Source organism: Euleptes europaea, chromosome 8, assembly GCF_029931775.1.
Source record: "Euleptes europaea isolate rEulEur1 chromosome 8, rEulEur1.hap1, whole genome shotgun sequence".
Lineage (NCBI taxonomy): Eukaryota > Metazoa > Chordata > Lepidosauria > Squamata > Sphaerodactylidae > Euleptes > Euleptes europaea.
In genome coordinates this window covers 51,771,951-51,789,500 of record NC_079319.1, presented here as the reverse complement: position 1 = coordinate 51,789,500, position 17,550 = coordinate 51,771,951, and the positions used below count along the sequence as shown (strand labels likewise).

The following is a 17,550-nucleotide window of genomic DNA, read 5'->3' as shown; positions in this document are numbered from 1 at the left end:
ACAGGCATGATTGCTTGTTCACGCTACACTTTATCTAGGCTTCGTGCTAGTTTTGATAGCACTGTATCCTACCCACAGGCATGATTGCTTGTTCACGCTACACTTTATCTAGGCTTCGTGCTTCCCTGACTCTAAGGGGCTTTTTGAGGAGATTAATTGGGAAGTAGTGGCAGTTGTTCAAATGGAGCACTGTCAAACTCTTGTGAGGGTTTTGGGGGCCAGAGAAGGAATCTCACAAGGAAAGTTGGGATTCTTTTGCTTGATACCAGCCCTCTGGACAACCTCAGCTGTCTCCCTGCTCACTGGCTTGTTGCGGCGGCGGGGGGGGGGGGAAACGGGACCTCCACAAGGCTGGGAATGTTACATGGTATAGCTGTTAGCGTGTCTAACTAGGATCTGAGAGACCCAGGTTTGAACTTCCACTCTGCCATGGAAGCTTGCTGGGTGACCTTGGGCCAGTCATACACTCTCAGCCTAACCTTCCTCACAGGGTGTTTATGAGAATAAAAACGGGATAGGAGGAGGATGTAAGCCACTTTGGATCCCCGTTGCAGAGAAGGATCCAAAGTGACTACAGATGGTTTTTGGGGTTCTGCTTTAGAATTAATGATTGTGCTGCCTCCTTTAGGAATCTTTCCTGCTTCCAGTATGCTTTGCTTGTAAATAAATAGAGCATACAGAGACACTGTAAGTATGTAGTTCTCCCCCCCCAAATCTTGCAGTGCTGCCCCTGGATTTCTCACCACTAGAGAGCAGTAAGGAGCATGGAAAAGTGAAATTGTAAAATTAGCATCAAGGTATATACCATGTTTTGTTGCAATTTTTTTCCTGTTAAAAGTTAATAGTCGTGTTGGGTTCTTGTCTGCTTCATGTTCAGGGTTGAATGATTAAAGCCCCATTCATCTTCTGTCTTCAGTTACACATATGCTTGCTGATGGTTGGGGACCATTCCAAAGAAATCATGTTTTAATGTCTTGAGATTTTTCCCACAGGAATTAAAAAACGTGCTAGAGTAAGTAAGAGGTGGATCCTACTTTTAGCTCCTTAGCCATAGTCTACTAATGCCTCTCAAATTGCAGTATCAGCATGAGTAAGTGGCATTTACTAGGTGATGCTGCCTGTGCATAGCGAATGAGACGTGCCTATGGAGGAACACACTATAGTTATGCCATAGCCCTTTTATTAATATTACATTTTGATGCCCTAAAACGTGGAGGGACGTGGGATCTTTTTAATATACGATTTTATTCATATCCCAAACCCTTTTTGCACTTCCTCATTTCCATTTGACAATGGCCAGAGGAGCAGCTAATTATGATTCCAAGAAAGTGCGTTCAAACATGTCCTTTATGGCATATTATCTCTTCAGAAAAGGGCCTTTTGCTTATTCCAGGAAAGGTGTACAGGGCAGAGACTGCTACATTCCCAGCTGCTTCTTGTCTGAGTGATTAGCATATGGAAATTAGCCTTTTTGTTCAGAACCATCAGATAATGATTCACATGTGTAGCCCGATGGAAAGAAAATAGATTGGACTAGCTAGAGTGAAAATGGTTCCTCATAATTAGGGAGACATTATATTAGCAGTCTCTGATATACAAATGAACTTGGAAAGGACAAGTCTCAGGCAAAAGAGAGAGAGATTCTTCTGGTCTGTGTTCCATCTGCTCTGGCATCCCTGTGAGGCCCAAAGTATATCGGTTGATCTGGATTCCAAGAACCAGAGACTGGCCTTCCTTGATAAAGCCCCAACTCTTGCTTGCCTTTTCATTATATTTTTTGTGAGTAGCAAGACCTTGTTGTTCCAGTCAATTGAAAATATGTTTATTGGAAACTAACACCATAAAACAAAGCTGCTTATTTTTCATTAGGTGCAGTTCATATATAGGAAAAGATAGCTATTGCTTAGCACCCTTGCTCCTTTCTCAGTATCTTTTTAGTGGAATCCCAAATGAAAACGTTTCATCCCATCCTCCCTCCAAGAAGCTTAGGGTGGCACACGCAGTTCTTCCTTCCTCCATTTTATTATAACAAAAACCCTGGGAAGTGAATAGTGCTAAAAAAGAATGACTGGCCCAATTTCCTCTTGTGAGGCCTGTGTCAAGCAGGGATTTGAACCTGGGCCTCTGTACTATCAGCACCCGATCTTTCCCTCTCTTGAATCTCCTGGAATTGTATTACAGTGATATTGGACAGTAGCAGTTTCCTTTTTTTTAATCAACATGCCTAGAGAGAGCGTGCTTAGAATATGACATTTATCCTAGAGCCAAACTTCCATTGTATTTTTTAATGTACAGAGAAACTTCAGACATGCAAACACCAATAAGCTGGTATCTCGAGAAGAGCTGATGACGATCCTGTCTAGACTAGATGGATTACACATCAGAGGGCTGTATTTCACAGAATCTCAGCGGTTAACACTGGGTGAGGTTGGACTGGAAGAAGCCAGCAGGACAGGAACTGGCAACATTGCCTACAATGTGGAGACCTGTTCCTGCCCTCCTCAGTATGTTGGTGATTCATGTCAGGTGGGTGATTTTTCTCTGTTCTGTATAATTCATGAGACATTGCTCATAATAACCGTTATTGAGACATTACTCATCATGCCCGTTATTGATTTAGCTATAGTAATGGGAGACTGATGGTTGACTTGCATAGTGGACCTTGATCTTGCGTAGTGGTTGATCTTGCATAGTGGACCTTAGTTTGTATCCTTCCTGGCACCTTTAGACTATGATCCAGCCCAAACCCCTCTTCTGTGCTACTACCATTTGGTATGGGAGTCCCTTTCCCCCTAAATTAACAATCAGTAGTAATGGCCATGCAGTTTGGGCCCTCTTTCACCCATGCATTGCTAAAGAACTTCCTCCATATGAATGGGTATTTACTAAACGTCTTCATGTGATATTGCTCCAACTTAGTCAAAAATGTTCAAGAACAGAAGAGGGAGAATAGGTTTGTGCTCAAACCTTTTTAAGTTTTGGAATTGGGGTTGACTTTTAGCTCTGCTGCATGCTTTCCTCAGTGACCGTGAGCAAATAACTGAATCAGAGTTACAGACTGACAATAAGTCCTTTGTATCTTTTCATAATGTTGAGTTTTTCAGTTGTTTGCAAGCACTTGCCAACTCAAGGCCCGCTGAGATGCAGAATAGTATTCCTAATTTGAGTCTAAGAACACTAGGGCCTTTTTTGCTTGGCTGTTTCCCTCGCAGTCACCCCTCCGACGACTTCGGGTCTTTGTTTTTATTATGCATGCCGTTTCCGACAGTCAGAGGTCACCTTGTTCTCCCCCTGCATTTCTTCACATTTTGCCCGCATGCAAGCAAAACGTGGGGAAATTCAGGAGGAGGGCGAGGCGACCTCTGACGGTCGGAAACAGCATGCATAATCAAAGCAAAGACCCAAAGCCATCAGAGGGGTGACTGCGAGGGAAACAGCCAAGCATAAAAGGTCTTTGATGGTTAGATTTGCCTGTCATGGAGGTCAATAACATCACCTTAAGCCTCTATTGAAGGGACAACGTTTTTCTCCAGGCAACTGGCAACCCTGATGGTGGTTGTAGATAGCAATTTCATCATTCATTTTACCCTACACCTGTAAATGGTTGCTGACATAGGAACATTTTAATCGGTGAATTGAACAGAAACATAAAGGCAGTTGCTTGGAATATTTTTGGCCTAGATACTGCTGTACCAAAGAATCTTTACTCTTCCATATGACTTCCTTATGATCTGCATCTCTTGTATAGTAAAATTCTCCTTGCTACTTGCTACAGATGGCCAAGTGTCCTTGGGCTAGTTTTAAAAAAAATTCTGTTAGGCTCTTACCTTCAGGGTGACCAGAGGTAAAGGCGGACTTACAGTAACTTCATACCAGGGGGAATTTTGGCAAATACAGCTTGTTACACAGGAGAGAGAAAAGCTGCATCTGTTGAACTTTCTCCTACACAATCATTAAAGAAAAAGGGCCCCTTCCCCTAGATATCATTCTCCATCTATTTTTTTCACTAAACGTATGTAGAATTACTATACAAGTCTGTCAGCTTTCTTCTCAAGTTGCAATAAAATATTCTGGGTTGAACGTCACTTTGAAAATACTATCCGTGGTTATTTTAAGACAATAGTCACGGTCTGGTATGTGATGAATCCAGTTGGTTGGCATGGAAAGGCTTTTGTTAAATATACATATAAAAACTTCCCAGGTCTGTTACTTTTCACTACCTCTAACGTGCCTTTTGGGCCGTTTTGCTTTCTTTTCTTGGGCTTATAAAAAACCCGTAGCCCAAAGGAAGCCATACAATTACTCATGCCAGTAGCTCCCACACCCTGCATGTCTCTACAGAATTACTCAGCCAGTGATTTACTGTTTTAATCATCTAGTACTGTCTGACTGTGTTAGGGGAAAGGGGATGCCTGCCACACCTCAATTCAGGTGTGCGTTCATTTGCAGGAATTACAGAATGGTTCATTAACCTCAGGAACTGTTATGTGTTGCACAACCTGACTCGGGCATGGAGTTTGAAGGAGGGGCATATCACATACAGACTTGCTTATCTGAGTCAGAAGCCAAACAGTAAGAGGTAGTATAAGAAAAGGGCTGTGCAGGATTGCGTGTGAGCAGTGCAGCCTAAAGCTAAGCAAAATGACGGCCAGAACGCAGAGGCCAATTATGATAGGATGGCTGATTTTGTGCATGGGCCTGAGGCATTGTTTGGGACATGCTATGCAACAGCGGGTAGCGTTTCCTTACCTTCACGGCCAAGGGCACCAGCAACAAAATGATTGGGATTTTAAACCGAGACAGGTAATGTGCCTTTCTCTCTTTTTATCCGCCCTCCCTTTGAAAACATGCAACAAAAGTATTTTATGCAGCGTTTGGGGTCAAAACATCCAAAAAGCAAATCTCTATCCGTTGAGCTACATTGTTCTCTCAGCAAATGGGGATTCTCTTTCTAAAACCTAGTGCTGTTATTCTGTACCTTTCCACGTTTGAGCTGGGCAATTCCTCAGCCACTCAACCAGATTCTACCATTATAAGAGGGTAGCAGATTGTCAGCCAGAATGTTTTTTTGGGGACTTGAAGATTGCTATCCTTGTTCCAAACCATAACTCTTCAAAACAAATAAGACATGTCACGTTTGTTTGTTTGTTTCTGTTGTGCTGAATTTTTGGATGAAAGAATGGCAGTGCAGAAACAGATAGGGAGTATATATTTTGCTGTGCATGAGGCAAAACAAGCATGTGTCTTAGTTGACTTTTGCTGTGTCTGTGTGGCATGCTAAATAAAATCATTATATTTATGGGTCATCTTATTGTCCTGCAAGACATAAGCAGGAAATAGCATTTGACCGTCCAAGGAAATTGTCTTTAATTTTAGAAGCAACTTCTCTTAATTTTTTTGTTTGCTAATTTCACTGGATGGTAAGAAGAAAACACAGGCTACTTTAAACTGTTTTATTCCTTTTAGTTTATAATGAGTTCTCTTTAATAGCTGGTTGGATTGGGCCATCCGTAGTTTTGTTTCTGCAGCTATTTTAGAAATAATCCAAACCATAAACTCCTGCAGGTGGCCACCCTGGGAGATAATAGCCTCTTGTGAATTGAGTCCTTAGTTTAAAATTTCTACTACTGCCATCCATGTAGCATTTTTTATTTGCAAAGTGCTTTATAGCCTTCACTGGGTTTGTCCTCATGACAATCCTGTGAGGCAGATTGATGCAGTTAATGTTTTACAGATTAAGAGTTTACAGTCCATTTCTAAGGAGAGTTACTCTAGTCTAAGCCCATTGAAATGAATGGGCTTAGACTGGAGTAACTCTCCTTAGGAATGCACTGTTAGATTGATACAGATCTTGAGCGGTGGGCTAAACAGGGCATGCATGGCAAAGAAAGGGCTCCCAGATCCATGGACAGACACAGTTCACTGCTTACTGGAGTCAGTAGTTTAGCATCATGTATTCCATATCTTTTTTGCATTCACTAATCTTGGGTACACAATCCTTCTTTAATCAAATATAGCACAGAAGGATAGCACCTGGTTTTCATGTGTTCATATAAAGTCACGGGTTGCTCCTGATAACTAGCAAATTCATATGGCACCAGCTGCATTTAGGATTTTGTTTTGCCAAAGTCTACAAATGTGCTAATTAGTCTCCAAAATCTGCATTTAGCAGTTTTCATGATTAAATAGTCGTCTGATCTTTCAGAAATTCATTCATATGAATAGATGTGTTACTTACAAATGTAATAGGTCTACAAGTAAGTCTTTGTATCTCCCTCCCAAACCACTTTTCTCTCGTGCAGCATCTAAATGCTTTTGTGCAAAGTAAACGTGTGTCAACTATGGTCCCATTGTGAATATGATACTGTAATGTAGTCTTTAGTTCAGGAAGGATTTCCCTCCTAGTATATGCCGTTAAGTTAATGTCTAATATCTAAAATCTCAGGACACAAGCCTGTAGGCCAGGTGTAGACGCCTGCAATCAATGTATCTGATTTTGAAGTCCTAGGCTACTTGGGGCTAGTAAAATCTACACAATGGGGCCATGCATGAAGGGGGAGAAGATTCCGCATATGTGGGGGAACTTTAAAGTATACAACAAAATCCATCTTCCTCTCAATGCCCAAACTGGGGCAACCCCCCCCCCCAAAAAAAACCCAGGTTCCTGCAATTTGCATATGCATCTCAGATACACCATGGACTGCTAATATTGCAAAGACTACAGAAATAGCACCTAAACTCTTGTGAGACTTGGAGTGTTATTCTAAGTTGTTGTAGCAACCCAGCCAAAATCCAAGGCTTCCAACTCACATTCTGCTAGGAGGAGTTGCAGCACAGCACGCAGTGTTCAGCCTGTTTGGGTATCTGATCCTTAACCAATGGGACTGTATTCTGTGAACAGGCCATATAATGTGAATGATACACTTTGGTGTCTGGCTGCTTATTATGTCAGTCCAAAATGGCACTAGAAATCTCACAAGATGATCTTGCAAGACACTGGATTCCTTTTTTTTTTTTTTTTACCCAGCTAGTGGCTGAGGCTTGCTCACAACTGTTTGGAGGAGGCAGAGAATAATGAGGAGGAGTGAGACTGAAGAGTACAGTGGGATAAAATAAAGGGACTGGCTGAGGGAGAACCACTGAAATTGTAAAATGATAAAGTTAAAAGCAAATACTCGTGGTTCACTTCAATTATTTTGAGGGAAAGATTTTGAGGTCCAAAGGGCCTGACATTTCTGACTCTTTCCCTTGAATCTGCCCAGGTGGGAATTTTGCCAAGATAGTGATCTCCATGAATGTATGGCCTTGAAACACGGTGCAGAAAGAGACATAAACGTGTTGTCATTTACTGTTGGATCATGGAACGAATGGTATTTGATCACCGTAGGTTGTCAAAGGGTGTGGTTGAGGTTCTCGCAGACTTCTCAGCGGTTACATCTACACAGTTGTTTCATTCTGCCATACTAGACCAGATCGTCATTTTTAACAGTTGTGTTTCTTTGGCTTCTTTGTTATTATTTTTCAGCTCCTGATAATAAAAAGAGCAATTCTTCTTTCCAAATACTTTTAGCTGATGAATATACTTTTCATGCTTTATTTGTGTTTAGGCAAGTCTGTACGTACGGATTGTGCGGCATATTAAAGAATGCCTCACATTGTCTAAACCTGGTTTCATATACCTACAGGTCAGGAAATGAGGATGAGTTAATACAGCAGTGACATCATTCCACAAGTACTTCTGAAAACTATAATTTAATACAGATGTTAGGTACATGCTAATTAACAAACCTGTGTCTGGATTTTAACAAATCAAATCAAAACCTTATCTAATGAGGACTTTACTCTTCAGAGTCTTACTCTCAAAACAGTATTTGTAAAATACAAATCCCCCTGCGTTATTCATAGCCTCAGAATCCTTTTAGAGTTCAGATTAGGGGTGTGCACCATGAAAAATTCATTATCATTCTGCATCTAGACTTGGGGGGGGGTTGCCATGATTGCTTATTTTTGGGTAGGACATTACTGGTTCGGAATTTGTGCATGTGGTTCCAGAGTTTGGGACCATAATTTTCAATGAAGAATGTATATGAGGGTCTGGGGTCTCTATTTAAGAAGGTAATGCCACCACATTTGCACACAGTCCTCCCTGTAATTGAAAGTCCCGCCAAGTTTCATGTGAATTGGACAAAGTGGGTCAATTTTACAGATCCCCGAAGTAGAAGCCTTTCAAAGTAGGAGATTCAGTTCTCTCCACTGAATCCTAAAATGGCACTAGCAGGAGAGCTCAAGCCTGCCGCAGCATTAAAAAAAACCTGTCTGCATTTTCCAGTGACTGACAATAAAAATTTCATAACTTTCCACTAGGGTTGCCAACCTCCAGATACTAGCTGGAAATCTCCTGTTATTACAACTGATCTCCAGCCAAAAGAGATCAGTTCACCTGGAGAAAATGGCGCCTTTGGCAATTGGACTCTGTGGCATTGAAGTCCCTTCCCTCCCCAAACCCCACCCTCCTCAGATTCCGCCCCAAAAATCTCCAGATATTTCCCAGCCCGGAGCTGGCAACACTACTTTCCACTGAAAATTCTGTATTTGCCATCTTTCCTTGTTGTGGCCTGTTTGTTTCCTTTCACAAAGTACAAGTGGCAACCTTTGCAGACCCCCTCTCCCCCAAATCCCTTTCTGTTGGTCTGGGGATATACAAGACTGATAGTGACAAGAATGCCTATTCAGAATAAGGGGAGAGGCTTGCCATCTGAAGGCCCAGGAATGCCAATTTACTTGCATAGGCTCCATTGAAATCCATTACAGCATGCAAATGTTGCAGTGAAAATGTGGAATGGATTATGAGAAACCTTCCCTGTACCTAGAATGACAGCCTCCAGAGTGAAATGACAGTCCCTGGGCCCAAATAAAATGCTCTGGGATTGGAATGGCAGCACCCAAAGAGGAATGATGACCTCTGGGACTGGAATCAGTGCTCTGGGCCTAGGGGCTGTCATTCCACTCTGGGAGCTGTCATTCCAGTTTCTGAGCATGGGTTTGAGTCCCAGGGGCCGTCACTCTACTTTGGGGGCAGTCATTCCAATTGCAGAACAAGCTGCCCCCAGCTTGCAGCCATTTTTACAGCCATACTATTTGCAAAGAACAAAAGGCTTCCGCCCCACATAAAGAAGCAAGGGAGGGAGAACAGCAGCTCTAAGTAGCTTGTCTCTAAAGGTGATTGGCTGGGAGTGCTTGGTGGTCCTCCCTTTAAAGGATCTCATTGGAAGGGAGACATGCCCTTGCACAGAAAATCAATGGAATCAATGCATGTTGCATTGCTGGTAAATGCTGAAACTGAACCAAAAAAAAAAGCCCACTGGTGCAGGGGTGTTGTTATACTAACAACCCTGGATTTGTATTATTGTTCCAGGAAATCACTGTACCAACGTGAACCAGCCATTTCTGTGTATATGTTCGACCGGGCAGTTTCATTACGCACACCCCTAGTTCAGATCTTTGTGATGGATTTTGGATGGATTGTGATGGATGGATTTTGTCCTTTTGGTGGAAGGGTGGATTTTTGTCCTTTTGATGGATGGATGTTGTCCTTTTGAAATGCTTAGGCATGTCATGGTATTGGAAAGCAGTTGTCTGTTGTCGTATGTTAGATTTTCCTAGCTTAAAATAAGTTCTGTAAAGTTACTACCAAACAATTGTTTAACTTTTTCCTCCGTTTCATCTCGTCAGGAGTGTAGCCCTGGATTTTATCGTGAGAACAAAGGCTTATATGCAGGATGGTGTGTTCCTTGCAATTGTAATGGAAATGCAAACACATGCCAGGATGGCGCTGGAATTTGTATTGTAAGTAAAAATGAAGATCTTTACTGAAATGTATAGCTGTTCTTAATGTATTCATTTGTTAAAATCTCTGCTATATCTCTTGGGCCTTTGGTTTGTACACAACTCCCCAGTCTATAAGGGTTACTTACTTCATTCATTCTAGAGGAGGAATTCTACGCATGCCTGGCAGAGCAGGCAGGATCAGTCCCCAACCAAGCAGGGGTCCTGCTAGAGGGTGGAGATATGGACAGCCTGGCGTTGGCCCACAGGGGCAAAGGCCAGTGGTCAGGAAGGGCCAGGGTAAGAGGGAAATGAGGAAGGAGGTGGGGCCTGATACTTTTAAAGCCCAGGAGGGAGAGCAAAGGACAGGTAGTCCTGAGAATGTGTACCCGCCATCCTTTTATCTCTTCCAGGAAGAGGCGGGGATGAACCCTGATTGAGGCCAAGGCCCAGGGGGTGGGGCCAAGGGTGGTACATGAAGGAGGCTTTCGGGCCAGGCCTGGGAGGAAAAACTGGGTGGGGCACACAGGGGGAGAGGATTATGGTGTTCAAAGGTGTGCTCACTCGAGGTGGGGGGAGAGGACCAGGGTGCCTGAACTCCCTCTCCTACCCATTCTGAGTCTGGCAGGAAGGCCGGCCCAGACCCATCCAGGATGGCAGAGGGCAGGTGAGCCAGTACAGCGAGGAGAAGCCTCACAACAAATGCTGTGCAAATCACATGTGGCACAATAATCGCTGTTGCTGCCTGTATTTAATAGTTATTTTGGGGTGCTGTCTGGTTAAAAATGTGATGTGATCTTATAAAAAATATATAACTTGTTTTGGAGTTCATTCTCCTTGGATAATTTGGTTTGGACTACTTTTTGTTTACACAATGATTGTCATGAACGCGGCTGTGAATGATGGTTTGACACCTTCAAGTAAAGCTAGGATTACATTAACTTTTTACTTTACAAGTGATTGTAGAAGTACATGCCATAAGAGATACAGAGCTGCCGCTGCTCGTTTCTGTCTTAATGAGATGTGGTTTATCACAACAAGCCATTTCACAGTGTATTCTCCAACATATCCCACCCCTCCAAAATTGGGGTGTAGAGTAGTGTCTCATTGGGCTCTGTAAATTTTTTTTTTAATTCTTTACGAGGTAGACGGGATGAGGCACAGAGTAGCAGCAGCAGATCCGTGTCACTTGTAATATCTGGTTCTGCCCAACATAAGAGGGATGTGGTTATATTCATTGGAAATGGACAGTTATAATGCAGACAGAGTTGGGAAAGAGCATTTGTCAGTCAGGCATATTTCCCCCTGACCCCAGCTAACCATGCTGACAGTAGCTCTAAAAGAGGGTAATGTTCAGCTCTGCCATCATGCACCACTATCAGCACTCTTTGCGGCAAAAGGGCTCGCATCAGCAGCAGTCTTCAGAAAATCTTCTGGTCTGTTATGTTCTAGTGCTTTTGTCTCTAATGCTTTTGTCTCAGCGATTTGCTCTTAAAAATTATTCCTGGGAGCTTTAAAAAGTTTGGTTTTTGTTTTCCCGCGTAAATGCATATGCTGCCAGATTCATTGCATGGGTGATTCCCTCTCTCCTTCCCTTTTCTTTTTCCGTTCTGCAGGACTTCACTTAACTTTTGGTTTTGACAAAACCCCTTTGAGTTGAATGGAGTCGTAAGCCAAATCAGCATGTTCCATGGACTGTATGAATCATAAGGCATGTTTTAATTGGAGAGACAGACAGGCCATGACAAGAGAATACAGTTACAGGAAGATCAGGAGGAGGGATAGTTTATATCAGTCCAAGATGAGAATTTTGTAAACCTCAAAATTTTCAACATCAATAACCATCCAAGCTTAAAGTTACAGTGTAGTCCTAAGCGGAGTTATACCCTTCTGTGCCAGTTGAAGTCAGTGGATTTAGAAGAGTGGATCTCGGTTTAGAATTGCACTATTAGTTTCATATTTTTATTTTGGATATCATATTTCGTCCTGATGTGGATGGCCCAGGCTGGCTCAATCTCATCAGATCTCAGCAGCTAAGCAGGGTCAGCCCTGGTTAGTACTTAGATGGGAGACCACTAAGGAAGTCTAGGGTTGCCACACAGAGGCAGGCAATGGCAAACCACCTTTGAATGTCTCTTGCCTTGAAAACCCTATGGATCAGAAGTCAGCTGCAACTTGATGGAACTTTCCACTACCAAATACAGCTTTCATTCTGTCTGTGCATCTAATATGCTGACATGTCTGACACCAACTGGGTAAAACTATCCATATCAATTTCTCTTTGATCGAGTACAATTCAATTGCTTAGCTTTGCATTGATATAAATCTGTGAAAGAACTGGTATGAACTCTTGGAGCAGATTAACTGTAATTTTCTCTTCCTAATAATGGGGAACCTGATAAATTAGGTTGCTGTTAATTTTCCGGTTTATGCATATATTTGTACATCTCTGTGTTTTTTCAAAGAACTGCCAACGTAATACTGTGGGGGAGAAATGTGAACATTGCAAAGAAGGTTACTTTGGAGATGCCAGTCAAGGAGCATGCAGGGAGTGTCACTGCCCTTATTCAAACAGGTAGAGTGGGCTTGGGTAGGACATATGGTTTTTATTGTGTTTGGCTCCAATTTTAAGACCGTTGTTTTAACGAAAAGAGCTACGTTCACTAAGCATTGTTTCCATTTTAGTGCTTGGTTTGTTTGTTTTAAAAGAGCGTAACACCCTAATTTTGATGTCCCAAGCATTCCCCCCCCCCTCTTTGCTGCTTCCTTACTTTTGATTGTACTGGGGTTTTCACAAGGCACACCTGTATGTCTAAGTCACTACAAATACCCTCAACATACTTCAGGATTGGATGGGGGTGCTCCTCTCCTTTAAAATGTCTATAAAGGATGATAAGGATAATGGTGGTGGCTACCTCTGGTTTGTCTCATCATAGGGTTTTCAAGGTAAAGGTTGGTCAGAAGTGGTTTACCAGTGCCTTCTTCTGCACAGAACAAGCCAGGGTTAGCTGTAGTGGCACTGCCATTGTCTACGAAAGCTCCTCGGCCAGTGTCACCTTCCACTACTGCTGCTGCCCAGTAGCGAACCTTCAAGGATTCCTCTGCCCCCACCACCACTGGAACTGGCTGTTCTCTTCTGTGGATGTGGCATTGATCCCTTCAGGGGGTGGATGCATCTTGGTCTGGTGTCTCAGCTGTGACCATTGCGTCTTGAGTGACTCTGCTAGGAGTTTAGTCTCTTGATAGAGTCTAGACCCCTTACAGTATTGCTCTCAGCTTCCCTGACACACACAAACCCCCTCACCATATTAAGGTGTGCATCCAAAAGGGGGACATTTTGGAGGTCCTATCCAAAATACCATATATACTCGAGTATAAGCCGAGTTTTTTAGCCATGATTTTTGGCTTAAAAAACTCACCTCTGCTTATACTCGGGTCAATATGGTAATTTGCCTGCCGGGCCCTCTCCCAGTGCGCCCCCGCCGGCCAGCTGATGGGTGGGCTGTCCCGCCTTCTTCCCACCCCACCCGATCGCGCCTTCTGCGCAGCGGCGGTGGCGGCTTCTTCCCCCCCCCCCCCGATCGCGCCTTCTGCTCGGCGGCGGTGGTTTCTTCCCACCCCAGCCCACCCCACCCGATCTCGCCTTTTGCGCGATCGCGCCTTCTGCGCGGAGGCGGCGGTTTCTTCACCCCCACCCCGCCTTCTGCTGGGTGGCGGCGGCTTCTTCTCCCCCCACCCCCACCTCACCCGGGCCGGTCCTCCCGCTTGCCAGATGACCCTGTGGGGCCTCCTGCGCGCAGGGGGGCTGCCGCCACCGCCTGCCTGCGCGCCTGGAGCCTGGTCAGGTAAGCCTGCAAGGGGGGGAGGGGTGCATTTCCCCCTCGGCCTATACATGGGTGCCTAATTTTCCTCTATTTTGGGGGTGAAATTAGGCACCTCGGCTTATACTCGGGTCGGCTTATACCCGAGTATATACGGTAGGACATATTGGAGGACATTGATTCTTAGGTCGCCATGAGTCGGAAGCGACTTGACGGCACTTAACACAACACACACATACCACTGGTTTGAATCCTTTGATCTAAAACTGATCTGTGAGTAAAAAGTGACAATGCATATGATTTGTTAGAAATCATGTTGAGGTACATGTTCTATTTGGGAGAAGAATTATTATTCAAGAATAATTGAAACCTACTTATTCATTTTAATTATTTTATCTTTTGAGATGCTGTATATCTCTTCATACAAAGTCTGGTTTCTCAAATTAGGACACTTAATTCGTAGGGTTGTCGTAAATTGGGAGCAGCGTGATGGCGCATAACACACACAATCCTTTGGCAGTTTAATCCTGATCATAAAGGGATGGGGCAGGATCAGGGAAGATTGCAGCTGTCTGTTCTTCTGTTGGACAAGCAGCACAGCTTGTCCAATAGTGTATAGATGAGATGTAAGCAACAAACTGTTGTTTGTTGGGAAAGAGGAAAGGACCAACTCCTCCGCTACAGAGCCCTTTGTGTCTGCACTGTGTTAGTGAGCGAGGTGGGACCTAGGGAACTGCATGGGTGCCACATGCTCTTGAATCAAACATAAGGTGCTGCAGCAGTGAATGTCACTGGCATGAACTGCTTTATTACAGAAGCACAAAAGAAATAATGAATCTTATTTACAAGAATGGCGAACGGGGAGAGTATCCATTGTAATTCTGCACTGAATACAACTGTGGAGCCTTTGCATAAATCTATGTGGGCTGGACATGCCAGGAAGAACAGTAGAGGTTTCTACTTGCTCAGCAATCAATCAGTGTCCTTTCATTAATGAAAAGTTTGCTTTGTTTTCAAGGACGAGATGCTTGCTGGAGGATTAGGAGTACATTCAGTACTGAGGAAAAAAAGAACATAACACAGTACAGTAGCAAAAAAAAAAGTGGTTACCTTTTGACTGCTAATTTTTAAACTGTACATAAGGTTGCCCACTCTGGGTTGGAAAATTCCTGGAGATTTGGGGGAGAGAACCTAGTTTAGGGAGGGAAGGGACCTCTGCAGGGTATAATCCATTTTCCAAAGCAGCCATTTTCTCCAGGGGAACTGATCTCTGTAGTGTTGAAATCAATTGTAATTTCAGGATAAATTACTCTAGCCACCACCTGGAGGTTGGCAACCCTACTTGATATTCTGGCAGCAATTTATATTTGTAAATTTTACATAGTAAATAATCTGAAAACCATATAAACATAGCTTTAGATCTTTATTTTTAGGAAAAATTAGGCATTCTAAATAATAAACAAACATTAATTGTTTTTATTTCCATCTCGTGAATACAACATTTCTGTCTCTCATAGCTTTGCTCTTGGCTGTGTGGAAAATGGTGGAGAAATGCAGTGCTTCTGCAAAGAAGGGTATACTGGAGTGCACTGTGAAAGGTATGGGTCTGATCTCACCACTGTGTTTTTGTATAGAAAGTTCAAACAGATTGCCTCAGTGGAAAACAAATGACAAGTTGTGTAATGTTACGCGTTCTAAGCTATGCCGTATTCACATGGTTGGGCCACAATCCACAGTGCTGCAGGGCTTCAAACACACGCCATGCTTTCTACAAACAGGAGTTGTTACATTCACTTCAGTGATTGAGAATGGAGGTGCGTCTTGCACACTTCTTGGCTTTGAAGTGAATTGTTCAGAGTTGTGCCTGCCATGGCAAAACTTTCAGATCTGAACACTGTTGTCAAGTATTACTCCAATACAGAGGAAGGTATGGTCAAGTTTCATTGATTTCCACAAGGATTTTTTTTTCTGTCTGGATGACCCCATATATGTGTATACAATGGGCAAGGGTATAAAATTAAGCAGTGGGGAAAGAGTGTCTTGAAATTTAAATTTGACTAATACTTTGCAGTGTGTATCTCTGAACTGGAAGCGGCTAAAAATATAGACAGAACTTTTCTGCTCAGCTGGTAATAGTGCTGCCACCAGAGTAATAGTCCTGGCTTAGTTTAAAGATGAACAGATGGATCTCCAAGACAGGCAGCTATTGGTGGTACTTATTTATGATGTTGCACTGCTGTTTTCTCTTAATTCCAACTTTATGAAACTTCATCTCTGCTGGCTGATTATCTTTTCAACTTGGCTTACATAAACTTGAAATTAAGTTATATAATTGCACCATATTAAATTTCATAGATAAATACTAATTTTGCGTTGAGACTCCAGGTGCTCTGGCTTAGGCACCCTAACAGTTAGGAACAGTCAATTAGTTATTTGTAGCATACAAAACTGTCTTGAATGAGTTATCCTCTGTTACATTGGAAAAACCAGATAATCGTCAATCGACTATTCTGACAGTGCAATCCTATGCCAGTTATTCTAGTCTATACCCATCGATTTCAGTGGGCTTAGACTAGAGTAACTCTGCGTAGGTTTGCACTGTGAATCTCTTTCTGCGCTTACCAAATTTTTCGTGTTGCACTTTACCCCAGTTTAGAAACTATGAATGAATGTTTTCTACGAGTAAAATATATTTCTTGAAATAGGCAATTATAATAAATCTAATAAATCTCTGTCCAACCAGCAGAGTCCAGTTCAAATGTTACATGTAAAATGCATTTATTTATTATCTATTTAGTTACCATATTGTAGTAGAGAGGCATTGTAGTAGAGAGGGGTGTAGTGGTTAGAGAGTTGAACTAGTATCAAGAAGACCCAGGCTGTGCCATAGACACTTGCTGGGTGACATTGGGTCAGTCACACACTTTTGGCCTAACCTACCTCACAGGGTTGTTGTGAGGATAAAATGGAGGAGAGCAGAATGATGTCAGCTTCTTTGGGTCCCCATTGGGGCAAAGGGCAGGGTATAAGTGAAGTAAAATTAATAAAAACAAAAACTTATTTCTTTATTGTAGCTGTGCTACTGGTTATTTTGGAAACCCATTGAAATATGGAGGATACTGTCAGAAATGTAATTGCCCTAGTAATGGTCAGCTTGCAACCTGTGATCGCCTGACTGGGGGTAAGTAAAGATTTATAGATGCCACTTGAAAATGTAATTAATTTCAATGAACAGTGAACATGAAGGAAATAGTATTACAAAAAACCTCTTGAATACTCTACCAGGAAGCTCCAGTGCAAAAACAAGTTAAGATTCTCCACTTGAATAAACTGCCCAAGATAGCACATTCTGCGAAGTCTATATTAATCTATGCCTCTGGAGCTACCATCACTTAAAAAAATCCTACACTGTGTTCATAACCTATATGCAAAGGACTCACGAGAGCAGACGCTGGCCAGAAAATAATGTTTAAACACATGTAGAATTATAGTGGTGTTAGGTATACAAAAAGTCTTGTTTATTATTTCCCTTGTGACATCAGTGATCCCTAGGAATGATGTACAGCTTAAGGCTAGAGAATTCTTCATCTCATACTGCTGTCTTTTGGATGATAAAGCAGAACAAGAGGGAACCCTCAAGGACTTGTGGGAGGCATGTCATTTCTGCTTCCTCCAGACTCTCCCCTTTTCTTGCTTCCTTCTGTTCTTATGGTTGCCAGCTACAGGTTAGGAAATTCCTGGAGATTTGGGAGTGGAGCCTTGGATGGTGATGTTTGGGGAGGACTTGTGGGGGGCACCTCACTTTCCCCTGTATACCCTTCCCCAAAATATTTCCTCTTTCCCACCCTCTAGCAACCCCCATATCCTCTCCCCTTTCCCTGCCTCATTCTTGCCTTCTGAGCCA

The 17,550-nt window shown here is 42.8% G+C and overlaps 1 protein-coding gene across 1 annotated transcript in view; it reads left to right on the top strand.

Annotated features, from left to right (window-relative positions):
- Nucleotides 1-17,550, top strand: part of LAMA3 (laminin subunit alpha 3) — a 165,783-nt gene that overhangs the window by 107,714 nt on the left and 40,519 nt on the right. Inside the window, exons 38-42 of the mRNA XM_056854930.1 lie at nt 2,296-2,526; nt 9,733-9,846; nt 12,291-12,400; nt 15,164-15,244; nt 16,721-16,827. Of these exons, the coding sequence (XP_056710908.1) occupies nt 2,296-2,526; nt 9,733-9,846; nt 12,291-12,400; nt 15,164-15,244; nt 16,721-16,827 (643 nt within the window). The remainder of the gene's footprint in view (nt 1-2,295; nt 2,527-9,732; nt 9,847-12,290; nt 12,401-15,163; nt 15,245-16,720; nt 16,828-17,550) is intronic.